Source organism: Chiloscyllium punctatum, chromosome 3, assembly GCF_047496795.1.
Source record: "Chiloscyllium punctatum isolate Juve2018m chromosome 3, sChiPun1.3, whole genome shotgun sequence".
NCBI classification, from domain to species: Eukaryota; Metazoa; Chordata; class Chondrichthyes; order Orectolobiformes; family Hemiscylliidae; genus Chiloscyllium; species Chiloscyllium punctatum.
The window spans coordinates 149,076,008-149,093,412 of NC_092741.1; the positions used below are offsets into that span (position 1 = coordinate 149,076,008).

The 17,405-nt window shown below is 40.7% G+C and overlaps 1 protein-coding gene across 4 annotated transcripts in view; it reads right to left on the bottom strand.

Moving 5' to 3' along the window:
* The window catches only part of LOC140466666 (sodium-dependent lysophosphatidylcholine symporter 1-like), a 94,258-nt gene that overhangs the window by 21,793 nt on the left and 55,060 nt on the right, over positions 1-17,405 (bottom strand). For all 4 annotated transcript variants that reach the window (XM_072562139.1, XM_072562120.1, XM_072562129.1 and 1 more), the window contains 2 exons: positions 8,742-8,865; positions 3,072-3,150 (listed from right to left, as the gene is read on the bottom strand). In XM_072562139.1, the coding sequence (XP_072418240.1) occupies positions 3,072-3,150; positions 8,742-8,865 (203 nt within the window). The remainder of the gene's footprint in view (positions 1-3,071; positions 3,151-8,741; positions 8,866-17,405) is intronic.

A 17,405-nucleotide genomic window follows, 5' to 3' on the forward strand; every position in this document is an offset into this window, starting at 1 on the left:
ATGACTCTGATCTCCAGCATCTGCAGTCCTCACCTTCTCTCATATCTCTCTAAACCTTTCCTATTCATGTACCTGTCCAAATGTGTTTTAAATGTTCTAACAATACTTGCACCGACCACTCCTTTGGCAGTTTATTCCACATACAAACCACCAAGTGTGTGAAAACGCTGCCCCCCCCCGCCCCGCCCCAAGATGCGTTTAAATCTTTCTCCTCTTGCCCTGAAAAATATGGCCCTTAGTTTTGAAGTCACCCACCCCAGGGAAAAGACCTTGGCTTTCAAGTTATCCACGCCCCTCATGAGTTTATAAACCTCTATATGGTCAACCCTCAACATCCTAAGCTCCTAAAAAAGTCTTAACATACTCAGCCTCTCCTTCTAACTCAAACCCTCCAGCAGATTCTTAATGTGTTCTCAGTGACAGCACCAACTTGTTCACAGAGGCAACTAGACCCTCCTGTTCCTGAGGCAGCAACTTCCCAATGGTAATGCCTGCAGTTCTTCAGTCATTTGGTCAGGTTATCCGGTATCCCGACAAATCTGATTGCTGCTTCCTGTGTTTGCTTGTTCTTCTCAATGAAGCTTGGAATTGCCAACACCGCAGGCACCACTCCTGCCTGGGGCAGAGCAGGTATCCAGTCTCTGACAATCCTCCGAGTGCCGGCGATGTAGGGAATTTCTTCCCTGGCCAACTTTGCAGATGTGGCAGTGGTGTACTCAGCAGGAGGTGCGATCGATTCTAATCTATCTAACCAACTTATTCTAACCTCCAAACCCACCTCCAAGGTTGTCAGTATGTGAGCTAGTCGGGGGAGTGGGGTGCCGTGAAAGAGCTGTGGCTTCTTGCTTAGAGCTGGAGAAAGGGGATGTCTCACAGTGATGCACTCTTAGCTGCAGAGACCATGGTCTTGCTGCTTGTGTCTGCAGGAGATAAAAGACAGAGAATGTGGCACGAACAAGGGGTTGAGATTTCATCATGTTTAGAGCACATTCATGCTGGGGGATGTTGGAAAAGTAGCATAACAGAAGACAATGCTTCTTACTCGGTTGCCCTAAATATGTACATTTCTGCATCTCCACTAGATGAGTCCTAGTCCTCATTAGCACCGTCAAAATGAGGGGGGCAAGGGGCTAAAGGTCAGGTACAGCCCACCCTTTCAACCCTCTTTCGGCTCTACAGTGAGCCATTTTCTCCTGGAACGAGACAAAGGGACAGATCATATCAAATGACATGGGTGGCACAGCTGTTAGTGCTCATGTGGATAAAGGGACATTAGGAGGTGCCCAAAGCAAGTGAGAAGGTGGGCAGGGTTTGTAATGTGTGTGTGTGTCTGTATGTGTTAGGGTGTGTGTGTGTGTGTTTGCATGTGTGAGAGTGTGTATGTGTGACAGTGTGTTTGTATGTGTGTTGGAGGGGCAGGTATGAGTGTGTGCATGCGCATGTGTGTGTGAGTGTGTGTGTATATCTGTGTACAAGATATGTGTGAGTGTGTGTGTGTGTGTTTCTGCGTGAGTGAGTGTGTGTATGTGTGTGTGGGAGAGTGTCTGTGTGTTTGTGTATGAGTGTGTTTCTGTGTGTGTTTCTGTGTGTGTGTATATATGTGAGTGTGTCAGTGTGTGTGTGTGTATACGTGAGTGTGTCAGTGTGTGTGTGTGCATGTGCGTGGATTGGGGAATGTTGGGGTGGGGCCGATGGAGTGAATGAGGGAAGATGTCGCTAGCAATAATGAGAGCAGTGAAACTTGATCCTTGCTGAGAGGTGGGTGCAGTAGCAAAGGTAGATTTGAGTTTGAGGCAGTAGAGAGAATATGGTGGCACTTAACCTGGCAGAGCAGAGGTGTGGCAAGGCTGGATGCTCTTCCAGATGTTTGTATCTGCACTGACCTGGGAGGCAATCTGAGACAAGGTGGGCACGGTCTGGGAACATGCTATCCTCTGCTGGTCCTCTCCTTTGCATCACCCCAAACACCAGGGTGTCTGTCAAGAAAGCAAGGTGCCCATTTCTCCTTGTCTGCCACACAATGTCTCAAACCATACAGACCATATAGCTCCAGACTGCCAATGTCTGACCATGTACACAACAGCCTTTTAAAGGCGGCACCAGAAGATTCCAGGATGTTCATTTTCTGATCAACCTGCTCAGGGATGTTATTACACACCTCTGGAGCAAGTGGGATTTGAACCTGGGCCTCCTGGCTCAGAGCTAGGGGCACTGCCACTGCTTCACAGCAGCCTCAGATCCTGGGATATCCCAGCAGTACTTTGAGCTGTGACAAGCAGGAGAATCGGACTAGCAATGGATGATTGTCACGCCATAGGAATGTGGTATCTCCAGTTAATAAGGTGAGTTTGGATTGACAGCACGAGAAAACTTGCCAGACCTCGGACAGAATCCCTCCTCAAAACCCAACAAAGCTGACACTTTGCAGATTTCTGATAAGATTGAACATGGACTCTAAAAGAGGGCAGTGGTGAAGGTACAGTTTTAAGTCCTCAGAAGTGATCTGATCAGAAGGGATGCTAACAATAACTAAACTGGAACCTAAACCAAACCCTAATTCCCTCAATGCCAGTTTTAACAGAGATGGGAAGCCAGTTGTTGATTTAAATATCTCAATGAGGCCCCTTGCCTTCATTATAATGATTATAACCATTTATCTTTCCATCTGTTCATTTTTCTTGTACAATTATCTTCTTTGAAGCAGTACGCTAAATCTGAAACAATCAATTTCAAAATAAGACATTGGAACCAACAGCATTGTCTGACTGTAACCTAATAGGGTTCCAATTGATTTTATTATGCTTATCTTCTGGTAAGTACAATGCAAAGTGTTAGCTTACAGGATTTATTTTTTATAATTCAAAAAATGCAACTCATAGAGTTGCAAAGTGCTGATGTTTTGCATAAATATAGTAGGCAAGTAGAGACCACATTGTATCTTGTTAAGAGTCTACTGACAATCTGAATAGCTCTACTCACCATTCCCAGCAGATAGCTTCAGATGGGCCAAAAAAATCTGTCTTAAATTTATTTAATTTTACTGGAAATTCTGTCAGAAGAATTTAACTTACGGAAGGCAGTTGCACTGTTTCTTTCCTTCAGGTCACAGCTCAGAAACATAGTGAGAGTTGAATAAGGCACTTGGTAACACTGAAAGAAGAGATACAGCTCATCATATACAGTTCTCCAAGAATATCCCAGTGAAGTTCATTCCAAAGTGACTACCGGCAGAAATGTTACAATAATAAACATTTCTGTCCCAGATCACACATTGTTTAACAGGTGGCTTTGATAACAAATTTTTATTTGGTTTCAAAAAGTTTTTATAGATTTTGTTTTAATATTTAAAGATGAAAGCATACATACTTTCATCAGGTCATTCAGAGCAGTTGGTATTCAATCAGTTCTAATTGTAAAAGTGGGTATTTTGCCTATTCAAAGCAAGTTCTGATGGCAATAACAATAGCAACAATTTACATTTGTAAAGCACCGCCAGCCTACTGAAATGTCCCAAGGTGTTTCATAGAAGCTTACAAAGCAAAATTATGGCCCCAAAAGACATAAGGAAATATTCAGCCAAATGGTCATATAGTCATATAGATTTACAGCATGGAACCAGATCCTTTGGTCCAACCCGTCCATGCCAAACAGATATCCCAACCTAATCTAGTCCCACTTGCCAGCATCTGGCCAATATCCCTCCAAACAATATCCTTCCTATTCACTTACCCATCCAGGTGCCTTTTAAATGTTGCAATTGTACTAACCTCCACCACTTCCTCTGGCAGCTCATTCCATACACGTACCACCCTCTGCATGAAAACGTTGCCCCTTAGGTCTCTTTTATATCTTTTATAGCCCTCTCACCCTAAACCTATGCCCTCTAGTTCTGAACTCCCCCACCCCAGGAAAAAGACTTTGCCTATTTATCATGTCCACGCCCCTCATTATTATATAAATCTCTATAAGGTCACCCCTCAGCCTCCAACACTCCAGGGAAAACAGCCCCAGCTTATTCAACCTCTCCCTATTGCTCAAACCTTCCAACCCTGGCAACATTCTAGTAAATCTTTTCTGAACCCTTTGGTCAACAGTTTGACCAAGGAAGTAGCTTTTAAGAAATGTCTTGAAGAGGAAAGTGAGGTTGTGGGACATTTTAGGGAGGATATCCCCGAGCTTGGGACCTAAACAATTGAAGGTACAACTAGCAACAGTGAAGCAATTAACACTGGGAATTCATTAGAGGACAATATATGAGCAGCAAACATATCTCAGAGGTGTGGGGGCCTGGAAAAGATTATAGAGACAGAGAGGGCCAGGCTGTGGAGTGGTTTAAAATGAAGGATGAAAGTATTGTGGTTCCAATTTATGCAGTGAGCACAGGGGTGATAGAGGCATAGGGTTTGCTGTGAGTTAGCAGTAAAGTTTTGGTTGGCCAGGTTTACGGATGGTAAAACCAGTCAAAGGTACATTGGAATTGTTGAGTCTACAGATAACAGAGGCACAAGTGAGAGAATCAGCAGCAGGGACAAGGCCATTTGATGCTATAGAGGTTAGCGATTGAGATTAGAGCTCACCTTAGGACGAAATGTGACACCAAGATGAATAGATTTTAACCTTGGATTGCTGCCAGTGGGATGGATGGAGTAAGTAGCTAAGGTATGAAGTTTGGAGCAGGAACCATTAACTTTCTTCACTCTTTACAATATTTGATTGAGGATTTACAAGCAGGTCTGGTGATTACTCTAGAATAGAGTCCCCAACTTCCTTGTATCGGGCAGGATTTAAAACAGGCTGTAGTATCATCACTCACTGTTCACTTGGTGACAACAGGAACATTGAGCACCCCAACCCATGCCCCATGGAATAGAAGCTGAGGTTTTGAATAAGTTACAATCTGGCATGAAAATTATCCCAAGAACTTTGAAAGTAACTGCTAATATTTTCTGGATGAGGCAATGTGAAACGGTAATGTCTAAAAAGCAGGAAGAAATCTTGTGTTAGAGAGTTAGGATGGAATGAAATTTGAATACAGACAAGAAGAATTGCATTCTAGAAACTAATTGGTAGTAAGTAAGAATAAGATGACCAAGAGACAGACGAACCAGATTCTCAATAAAGGGAAACTGAAAGAACTGTGGATGGTATAAATTAAAAACAAAAACAGAAACTGCTGGAAAAGCTCAGCAGGTCTAGCAGCATCTGTGAAGAGAAAGCAGAGTTAACATTTCCGGCCAAGTGACCTTTCCTCAGAATGGGTCTGAGGAAGGGTCACTTGACCCAAAATGTTAACTCTCATTTCTCTCCACAGATGCTGCCAGATCTGCTGAGCTTTTCCAGCAATTTCTGTTATCAAGAAAGTGTGTGTTTGTGTAAGGCAGAAACTTTCACAACCATGCGTCCAAATATTTTCAAGTAATTTGACTTTCACTTACTGATAACATACAAGTTCAACAAAACATTCACTTCCAGCATTTGGTTTGAAATAAACATTACATTTCAAACTAAATCAGATGCTGCAGATACTATAGAGAGGCACCCATTTCTTCACAAAACTGTTAGCGGTAGGTAGTGATGACAATGCACTGCATTGTGTTTAAAGCACAGGAGCTGCAAAGAAGGCCCAATACGTTGTGTCAATGTTTAAGCTCCACATAAGTCTCCAATCACACCTCCTCATCTAATCCCACCAACACAGCTTTTTATGCCTTTCTTCTTCATGCATCCACTTAGTTTTACCACCATTTGTCCCTCTAGTGGCAACCTAGTTTGCCCTGTAGTTTTCAATGGTTCTGGCATCCTTTATAAAAAATGAGACATCTCCTTTACATCCTCCGACCTAAAGTCTTCATAACCTGAAGACCTGTATTCTGATCCCAGCTGATATTAGAATTAGAATTAGAATCCCTACTGTGTGGAAACAGGCCATTTGGCCCAACAGGTCCACACCAACCCCCCGAAGAGCATCCCAACTAGACCCATTCCCCTACACTTATTACTCTATATTTCCCCCGACTAACGCACCTAGCTTACACATCCCTGCACACAATGAGCAATTTAGCATGGCCAGTTCACCTAAACTACACTCCTTTAGACTGTGGGAGGAAACCAGAGCACCCAGAGGAAACCCACGCAGACACAGGGAGGATGTGCAAACTCCACACAGATAGTCACCCAAGGCTGGAATTGAACCTGGCTCCCTGGCACTGTGAGGCAGCAGTGCTGCCCATTGAGCCACCATGCCGCTGGATGGTATTGCAACTGGATGAGTTTGAAGCCAAACTGAAATATGACTGAATAGATCATACTTTGTTTTATATTATTTAAAATGTTGAAATTTCACTGAAACAAAAGTACATAATGCTGGTTTTAATAATAAAACAACCATTTACTACACGAAAGAAGCGAACATGAAATAGAACAAACCAAACTATTTGTATCTAACACAATTTGAAAGATCTTGAAACTCAGAATAGAACTTTACAGGATTCTTGAATGACTTAGATGGTGAGAAATCATGTGTAAGGTCAAATGAGACATATCTCAATGTCAGGAAGAACTAGTTGTATTTTGTAGCTGAGCTCCAGGCACTGAGATGAGATTGTCACTGTGGAGAGCAGCAAGATGCCTATTAACAGAGATTATTTCTTGCTGTCAGACTAACTAATGCAGATCACACCTCATAGCTGGCAACTCCAACTCACCACTTATTCGTGTGCTCCTCCAATTTGGATATCTGGCACCAACATCTCAAGGGTTCACTCCATAGGCAGTGACTGTATGAACTCCAAATTCATCTGACACCTGTCAGTCTGGTTAATTCCTCAAATTACATCTCTGATTTACTCACAGGATGTTTTCGCACTTCGAGACTGCACTTTGGGGCATACTGGCGACCAGCATTGAAATGGACACTTGGTGCGTCAGGACAGGTGCCTAGCTCCCAGACTCCAGCTCAGGGCTGCTCACATATTCTCTCAGTGCTCACTCACTTAGTGCCACTCTGTATGCTCACAGCATACATCTTATTCATACACCATGGCACAAATTGCTGATATTGGATAAAGCAAAGGGAGTTAATGGTTACTAAGGAATGGACCTGGCTATCATAGAGCAAAGTACTCCATCACCTCTAAAAAAACATCTTATTCCTGCAGAACCCTTCCATCCAAACACAGGAGATGAAACAACAGCTGTTTCACCTCTTTCCTTCTCACTGTCCAGGACCCCAATTATCAGTTCAAGGGAAATAGAAATTTTCTTGCACTTTTTAGAATTTAGTACATTGTTTTTTTGGCTCACAGCATGGGCTCCTCCACAATGGAGGGACTAAATACAGGCTGGGTTTGACCACTTTGTAGAAAACATCTGTTTAGTTTGCAAGTGTGAGGCCAAGTCACTTCAAGTTTTAATTCTTTCCCCTGCTACCACACCCTGTCCTTTCTCGCCTGATCTACCTGTCTTGTTCAAACAGAGATTAATGAAACTTCAGGGGGGAACATGTCGACATCTGTCAGCTGAGTACTTTACAACTTTCTGGACTGAACACTAAATTCAATCACTTTTGATTATGGCCTCGATTGCCATGTTCTATATTTTTGTCTCTTGTTCTTCCATTGTTTGCTTTTAGCAGCTATTGAGGATCCTGTAAATCACACCTCCTCGAGACACATTCTTTGTTTCTTTACTTCTACTGTCTTGGCATTGCACCATGAAATGTTTTGGCATTTATTTTCTCTGCCATTCTCCCCAATCATAAATCTGCCCTTTTGTTCATTTTTCCAACCAACACCCTTTGACTTGTTCAAATTTGTTACGTTTCTAACTTTTCCTACTTCTGATGAAAGGTCTCAGGCTTAAAATGTTAATTCTTTTCCTTTAACTTGTTGTTTATCCTTTTATTCTTATTTCAGATTTCCAGCATCATTAGTATTTTCCTTTTGAATAAATCAGCAGTTTCGGAAAAGAGACTATCTTCTGAGAACATAACAATGCAATGTACTAAAAAACAACTATCAGTTTATAAACCTAGAAGTAGCTCAATTGAAGTCAGTAATTGTTTAACTGATCAAGAATTTACATTTTCTATGACAGTCAACATTACATTAGTCTCCACGAAATTCATCACCATTATTTCAATCAACTATTTAATTATCCAAGTTCCTTTGACTATAATCTGTGTTGATAATAATCAGCATTAGGTTATTCTGCTACGGAACAGTATTTAATAAATAATATAGACTGTGCTAGGTAATTCAAGATTGTCAGTCAGGTTTGCAATGTCATTCATTTGTGCTCACTAGACGTTACATTTTTTCAAGCACAGAGCCCAGTGCTTTTGAGGCAAAAGGAATTTGTTTATAAATTGCACGTTATCTGAGTTTGGTTTTCCTTTGTTTTAGTCTTGACAAGTGCAAGACTAAAAGCTTTTACTTCATGTCTCTCTCAGCAACGTTTAATGTTCACAATCTGTACATTTAATTCTCAGTGTTGGTCTCAACATAATAATTGAGTTACTATAGTTTAAGTAATTATTATAAGTAAATTAGAAGTAATCATAATTGAATGATTACTAATGCTCAAGTTATATTCTAAATTTACTTAATTCATGGTTCACTTAGCTCAATCATCATATTTTGAGGTACTGAAGAACATTACATCCTAAGAACTAGTAACAATCCAATTGATAGATCACACTTTAATAACTTAATCAACATTATCTGAATATTCTGGGTACTTACTGTGAGCAGAGTAGAGAACAGACCGTAGAAGAATATATACCACAAAAATCTCCCTCTTCTGAATGGCGGCACATACCAAAGAAGAAAGTAGGATAAAACTGCAAAAGGGGCAGACCCAATTATCCTGAAAGAAAGCACAAAAGTTAATAACTAGTTAAAAAAAACACTTTTAAGAAGAAAATTCGCAATCACAGTGGAACCTAACATCCAGTATTCCTCTTATCAGAGGTCACTTCTTGGACATGACCATGCTAATTTGGCTCAAATGTCTTTCAATGGAAGCCTACCAACTGAATATGATCTGCAGCTAGGTTCAATTTAACTGTTCAATGTAAGAAACAGCTACATGTGTCAGTCCAGACAATATTTATTAAGATTTACTGCAAATTATCTGATGAAGTAAATTAATATACTGTTTTATTATACATTTGTATTTCAATAACAGATACACAAGAAGCAACCTTTACCTTGCCCAAAATATAACAAGCAGGAATTGATGTCTAGTGTTTGCAATCAGAAAAATGGTGACCTTAGCTTTGATATTAATTGTTAAAGCATTAAAGCATTTCTGCTTTGGTGGTGTCAGCATCATGATCTAGTATCATATTCTGCCAATTATTTTTTATTATTATGAATGTGGTTAACAATATAATAATAATGGGCAGATAACAATGACTCTTACCAATTTTTATAGATGCTCCATAGAAAGCATCCTGTCCGGATGGATCACAGCTTGGGATGGCAACTGCTCCGCCCAAGACCACGCAAAATTGCAGAGAATTGTGAATGCAGCTCAGTCCATTACGAAAACTAGCCTTCCTTCTACTGACTCCCATCTGCACTTCCCGCTGCCTCAGGAAAGCAAAAGCCCTCTCCCACCCTGATTATACTCTTCTCCACCTTCTTCCATCGGGGCAGAAGGTTGCGCTTTAGAAACAGCACTTAAAGTGATGGTGCTGTAATTGCGTTATAGCCAACATATGTTTTAAAACTCTGCACTTTAGAAACTGTGCCCCCTCAACTCATCAATCGTGTAACAATGAATTCACATTGACGAAATGCGGGTTATAACAAAACAACATGTACCAACAAATTCAAGAACAGCTTCTTCCCCACTGTTATCAAACAGACCTTTGAATGGGCCTCTCGTTTACTAGAGTTGATCTTTCTCTGCACCTTCTCTGTAGCTGTAACACTATATTCTGCATTCTGTTCTATTACCCTGATGTACTTATGGAAGGTATGGTCTGTCGGGTTAGCACACAAAACAATATTTTTCTCTGTATCTCAGTACATGTGACATTGTAAATCGAATCAGATCAATAACAATTATTTTGTGATGTCGATATTTTCACAGGGCACTGTTGCAATACAGAATATATGGCAGCTGATTTGCACTCATCCATAAACAATAATGTGAAAATGACCAAAAAATAATCTACTGGATTATACTCTGCACCCCTCTTCCTGTCAAAAGCACCAATCAGTTCCTCTATTGACGGATGGTTCGATCAGTCTCACAGTCACACATAAATGAGGTCAAGCAGCATGCTTAATTTTCTAATACACTTTTCACCTAAATTCCATCTCAAATCCACTCAAAACAATTATTGATAATTTGAGGGCATCACTGCAGGCTGATACCATTTTGTCTGAAAATCCCTTGAAAACTCTCATGGGGTTTCGTCAGAATTTTTGTTGATAGTCTCACTCAACTCTGCAGAAAGTACTACTTTGCACAGAACATCAACTTCTCATGATAACATCTCTACTTTCATATTTTGAAGAGGAAGGCAAGGATATGGAACTGATTGGAGTCAAGCATCCAAAAGAACCAGGGTTCACATGTGGTCTTATGTACTTACCAGAATCAAAATGGCCTTTTTATAATTTCCTGACTGCTAGTGTTTTACAGGGTTGCATAATGCCTTATCTTGCCCTAAAAGTTATTGCAGCAATGTATCACCAGCTAGACGAAAATCAGCAACTTACATTCAACATCAAAACAGCATTAATTATATCCATCTCCTCACATGATAAAGCAGTCCATTTCCAAATGCATCAAGACTCCAAACTACATCTAGGTTTGGGCTGACAAGTGGCAAGTAGCATTCATGTTACACACGAGCCAGACAGGGACCATCTCCAAAGTAGAAAATGTAACTATTGTCCTTGACATTCAAAGGCAATGCCATGGCTGAATCCCCAATGTCAACATCCTGGGGGTTACCATTGACCAGAAACTGAACAGGACTAACCATATAGTACAAAAACAGAATTGCAGAGCATTCCGATGAAGAGTCACAGAACTCTGCTCCCCCCCACCCCCCATCCCCCATAAATGGTGTCAGGCCTGCTGAGCTTCTCCAACAATTTACATTTGTGATTCAGATTTCCAGCACCTGCTGTTCTTTGTTTTATTTTGTTTTGTTTTAGTTTAAATATACAAGTACTGTGGCTACAAGAGCAGGTCAGAGGCTAGGAATCCTGTGGCGAATAACTTACCTTGTGACCCCCACCCCCAAAATCTGTCCATCATCTACAAGGCACAAGTCAGGAGTGTCATGGAATACTTCCAGTTGCCTGGATGGGTGCACCTCCAACAACACTCAAGAAGCTCAACACCATTCAGGACAAAGCAGCCCCTACACATCAACAAACATTCACTCCTTCCACCATCAGTGCTCAGTAGCAGCAGTGTGTTTTGTCTACAAGATGCACTGAAGGAACTTGCAAAAGGTTCTTACGTCAGTACCTTCTAAACCCATATTCATTACCATCTAGAAGGACACGGTAGGAGAAACATGGGAACACCACCCACTTAAAATTTCACCTCCAAGCACTCACTGTCCTGACTTGGTGTTGCTTCACTGTCACTGGGTCCAAATCCTGGAATTCCTCCCCTAATGTCATTGTGAGTCAAGCTATAGCACGTGGACTACAGCTGTTCAAGAAGGTAGCTCACTACCAACTTAAGGGCAACTAGGAATGGGCAATAAATGATGACATCACCAGCGACACCCACATCCCACATATAAATGAAAAGGAAAATAATTCAAAGTCACCAATATCTTAGCATTAAGTGATTCTAAGAAGAATCAAATGATCTTTGCCTCAATAGACAGATGACTGCATTAAGCAAGTTTCCAATGATCTTTTCAAGAGTGCAACACAAAGTATGATCATCCCAAAGGAATCAGATTTAAAAAAGCTAATAATTCATGGAAAGCACATGGAAATAAAGCTTTAATTTAACTAGTATGCTATTCTATAAATAGTTAATACTAATTATCTTAACTTGTACACCAATACTAGTTACATTGAAAGCTGCTATGAAACTATGATTGTCTAACAATACACCATCCCAAATCTCATGTTGCAGAGGCAGGTATTCAGCTTGCTCTTTGGTTAATGGGGCTATTCCTTGCAGGGTAGATGCCAGAAAGGCTGCCACAAATGAAGATGGATTATAGATTTGAAGTGGATCATAGGAATACAAGAAATGCAAAAAAAATTACTGGAATGCTAAAGTCATTAATTCCAACTTAATGAAAAAGGTCAGGCCTCTTTACTCTAAATGGCTCCTGCAATCATATTACTTGCTTAAAGCATATTTTGGGATTCAGCTAAAAAGTACTAGCCTTTACATCCCTCACTATCTTTATTTTGAATTGAAACTTCGCACATTGAATTATGCATTGAATCAAGATTATTTTAATTTCACATGGTGAAAATACTTTAAATGGAAAACAAAAGTTTCATGATTTGAAGATCCAGGTGAAACTTGGACTGTGACAATTGTTCTGACAGACAAACTGATTCTTCTTGAGCTACATTATGGAATTCGAATTGTTTTTGCCCATGCCCAGCATCCTGTTAGATGTCCATAGCTCAGAGGTGAAATTACATGTTCTGTTTGAAAAACACAGATGTGTGACAATGTGTCAATTACAGAGATGTGTGAATGATGAATCAGGGGGCATGTTAAATTAAAAATGTTTGAACATTTTGTTTATGCTCTGTGGACTTCACAGCTAAGAACTTTCAAAACGATTCCTCATCGATTAAATAATTGGTGAATGAATTGTTGTGGGGATTCTCCCACTTGTTCATTGGATCTGTGGCATGAGAGCTGCAGATGCCCCTAAAGGTGGTGCAAATGGAGCACTATGCCACACTCTTGAGATTTCTGGTGAGGTTACGGTGGAAAAGTATGTGTTCTTTTGGAACTTCTCCCCAGAGTGTGCACGTTTTAATTTAGAGCATGTCTTATTTCATTACTGTGTAATCCATACAGGGCTATGGATACCAAATAAAAGAAGCATCTTACTTCTTTAGAAACAGGTGATGATACTAAAATAAAATTTCTTTTTTAAAATAAGATTATCATTGGGTGAAAGAATTGTAAAGGTCTAATGAGGCCATTCAGTTTATCATGGCTATTTTGGGGCAGATCAATTAATCTCACTCTTCTTTACTCTTAAGTACTGAAGGCAGTGATCCCATATATAGTGGAAGCATTGGTGGTCATCTTTCAAAATTCTATAGACGCTGGAACAGTTCCTATGGATTGCAGGGCAGTTGTTGTAACCACACCATGTTACAAAAAAGAGAGATAGATAGAGAAGAAGCAATTCTAGAGTGATTAGCCTGTCAGTGGGAAAAAAATGCTAGAGTCCATTAAAATGAAGCAGAGCACTTGACAAACAGTGACAGGATCAGACATAGTCAGCATGGATTTACGAAAGGGAAACCATGCTTGACAAGTCTACTTGGATTTTTCAAAGAATGCAGAGTTGATAAGGGGGAACCAGGGAATGTAGTTTACTTGGACATTCAGTTGGCTTTTGAAAAGCCCCAGATAAAAGATTAACATGGAAAATTAAAGCCCATGGGATTGGCAGTAGTTTACTGTCATGGATACAGAACAGAAAACAAGGAGTAGGAATAGAGGGGTGCATTTCCGAGTGACAGGCAGTGATTTGTGGGGTACCCAGTGAGTCATTGTTTGCACGCTAGCTATTCATAATATATATTAATGATTTAGATGGGGGAACTAAACGTAGTATCTCCAGGCTTACAGAGTGAGAAGGAGGATGAGCTGTGACGAGGATGCTTCATGGATAAGTTGAGTGAGTGGGAAAATGCCTGGCAGCTGCAGTATAATGTGGATAAATGTGGGGTTTAGTAGCAAAAACAGCAAGGCAGATCCTTATCCGAATGACAATAGATTGGGAAAAGGGGAGGTGTAATGGGTCCTGGGTGTCCTTGTACACCAGTTCCTGAAAGTAAGCATGCAAGTACAGCAGGCAGTCAAGAAAGCAAGTGGTATGTTGGCTTTCACAGCGAGAGGATTCAAGTACAGGATTAGGGACGTCTTTCTGCATTTGTACAAGGACATGTTGAAACCACCCCTGGAGTATTGTGATCCATTTTTGGTCTCATTATCTCAGGAAATAATTTTGAGATATGGAGTGAGTCCAACAAAAGTTTATCCTGATACTTGGGATGGCAGGAGGGGAGACTAGATCAGTTAGGACTATAATCACTGGAGTTTAGAAAAATGATGGGCGACGTGGCTGGGGGGCCTGGTGGTGGTGGTGGTGGGAGTGGATCTCATAGAATCCTATAAAATTCTAACAGAACTAGATAAACACAGGAAGGTTCTTCTGATGATAGGGGAGTCCAGAACCAAGAGTCACAGTCTAAGGAAATGGGGTAGCCATTTAAGACTAAGACAAGGATAAATTTCTGCACCCAGACTGTGGTGAGCCTATGGAATTTGTTACCACAGAAAGTAGTTGAGGCCAAAACATAGAATGTTTATCCATTCAACAACAATGGACGTATTTCAGAAAAGAAATTCACAATTAAGGGAACAATGATTTAATAATTCAATTCATTCACTAGATGTGAGGACAAGATATTTTCAAAATATAATTTATAAAAATATCAGTATTTTATTTCATATTAATTCTGCCCCGTGTGTATTATGCCCATCCCCATTTTCAATTCGTATGACAAAAGCACCTCTTGTATAAAATTAACTAGACTTAAACTGAGCAAAACTAAACCAGGCCAAATTTAAGCTCTTAGAATTAACATTTCATTATGAGCTCAGTTTTCTCCTTGTATCTGATGATTTAAAAATACCACACTCGAAAATGGAGTTACACATTCACTGGGAAATATCCTGTCAGTTCGGAGCTAATTTATCGAGAAGCACTTATAAAGATTTCTTTGATATTCAGAACAAAATTAGTTCTACATTTACCTATCATTCCCAACTTCACTGATTTCCCAGCAGATTAATTACAAACTATGGTGCTTGTTTAAAAATATTTATATGGTTTTGCACCCTACATCTACTGCAAACTCTGGTATTCTAAAGAATTACAATTCAGATGCTCTTTCAGCAAATTGCTTTGTTCCCATGTCTATAAAGTTCTATTTGCAAAACAAATCTCCAATGAACTAAAGTTAGAGACTTTAGCACTGTCGGAATGTGATAGAACCCGAGGAATTAAGAACCGCACTTTAATTGCGTCAATGACACTGAATTAATTAAGTATGAATTTGCTATGTTTTCTGGGAAATGCCAAACATTATAACAGTAACTGCACTTGCAAAAGTATTTTATTTGGTAAGATGTGCATTGGAATGTCACAAGGTCGTGATTCGAACCAGCAGATCAATGCTGACAGGGAAATGTAGTGGTCAGATTTATTTACAAGTTGAATAATAGAAGCAGTCAGACTCAAAACGCCAAGAAGACACTGACCCTGAATTTCCAATTTCCCATCACAACTTGATCAAAGCCCCAGAAAGCTGGTGCAAATGGCTATTGTTAACTATCTTTCCCATCATCTCCAAAGATTTCTCTTGTTTCCCATCAGACAGGCATGACACGATTTCCAGGGACTTGAGGGTACAATATGTGAAAACAACAAAAATAGAGTCAGTCCAAGGGATTACAATATTTTCTGAACACTTATTTTTATGAAGTTTTATTGTATTCAAGAGTTTTGGATAAAACAGTCTTTTATATAGCTCCTTTGTGATGCTTTAAACAGAAATGACTTGGAGGTGCCAGTGTTGGACTGGGGTGGACAAAGTTAAAAATCACACAACACCGGGTTATAGTCCAACAGGTTTATTTGGAAGCACTAGGTTTCGGAGTGCTGCTCCTTCATCAGGTGGTGATGAAGGAGCGGTGCTCCGAAAGCTAGTGCTTTCAAATAAAACCTGTTGGACCATAGCCTGGTGCTGTGTGACTCATAACAGAAAGAATGAGTGCATATGAAGTACAATGCACATTCAGCAGTTTTCCAATATTACCTTTAGAGTGTAAACACTATTGTTAAGCATCTAAACAAGAAAGCAATTTGAACAGAACAAGGGTTCTAGAAAAACAAGATGCAAGTGACCTGAAAACTTAGTTTTGGTGAGCTGCATTAGTAGCCAAATATCACCACTAGATGGTGTACTGCACACCTATGCACAATACTGGAGAATATTTATAAACCAAATCCTCAGACTATTATAGATTTATTACTGAGAGATCAGTATCAGTGATTTGTCACCTTTTCATCCTTTAGTTAAGGTTGATAGAAAACATATATTAGAAAGTTTTGAGGGAGGGTCACTGAACCTCCAAAACGTTAACTCTGATTTCTCTGCACAGATGCTGCCACAACTGCTGAGCTTTTCCAGCAATGTTTGCATTTGTTTCTGATCTATTTGAAACTTTGAAACACTGGACACATTAAACATTCAACATTGCAGGGTGTACCATAATAGCTCCAGGACATTCCTGCAGGAATTCCTCAGGGGGTATCCTAGGCTCAACCATCTTCAGCAGCTTCATCAATGCCTTTCCCTCCATCAGAAGGTCATAAGTGGGGATGTTGACTGATGATCGCTCAATGTTTAGCACTGTACATTCACTTGTAGGACATGGGCATTGCCGGCTGGCCAGTATATTGCTCGTCCCTAGTTGCCCTTAAGAAGGGGGTGGTGAGCTGCCTTCTTGACCCGCTGCAATCCACATGCTATAGACAGACCAACATTGCATTCAGACAGAGAATTCCAAAATGTTGACACAGCAAACATGAAGCAGATACTGAAGCAGTCAAGGTTCAAATGTGGAGGAGAAAGTGAGGACTGCAGATGCTGGAGATCAGAGTCGAGAATGTGGTGCTGGAAAAGCACAGCAGGTCAGGCAGCATCCAAGGAGCAAGAGAATCAATGTTTCAGACATAAGCACTTCATCAGGAATGAGGTTGTGGGCCAGGGGGCTGACAGGTAAATGGGAGGGCGGTGGGGTTAAGGGGAAGGTAGCTGAGAATGTAATAGGTAGATGAAGGTGAGAGGAGGGTGAAGCAGATAGGTTGGAAAGGTGATGAACAGATTAGGAGGGCGGTCCTGAGTTGGAGACTTGGGACTGGGATAATACGGGTGGGGGGGGGCGTGTGGGAGGGGAAATGAGGAAACTTGTGAAATCTACATTGAATCCATGTGGTTGCTGTGTCCCAAGGTGGGATATGAGACGTTCTTCCTGCAGGTGTCGGATGGTAAGGGTTTGGTGATGGAGGAGGCCCAGGACTTGCATGTCCTTGGCGGAGTGGGGAGGGGGTGGGGTTGGTTGGTGCGGGTATCCCAGAG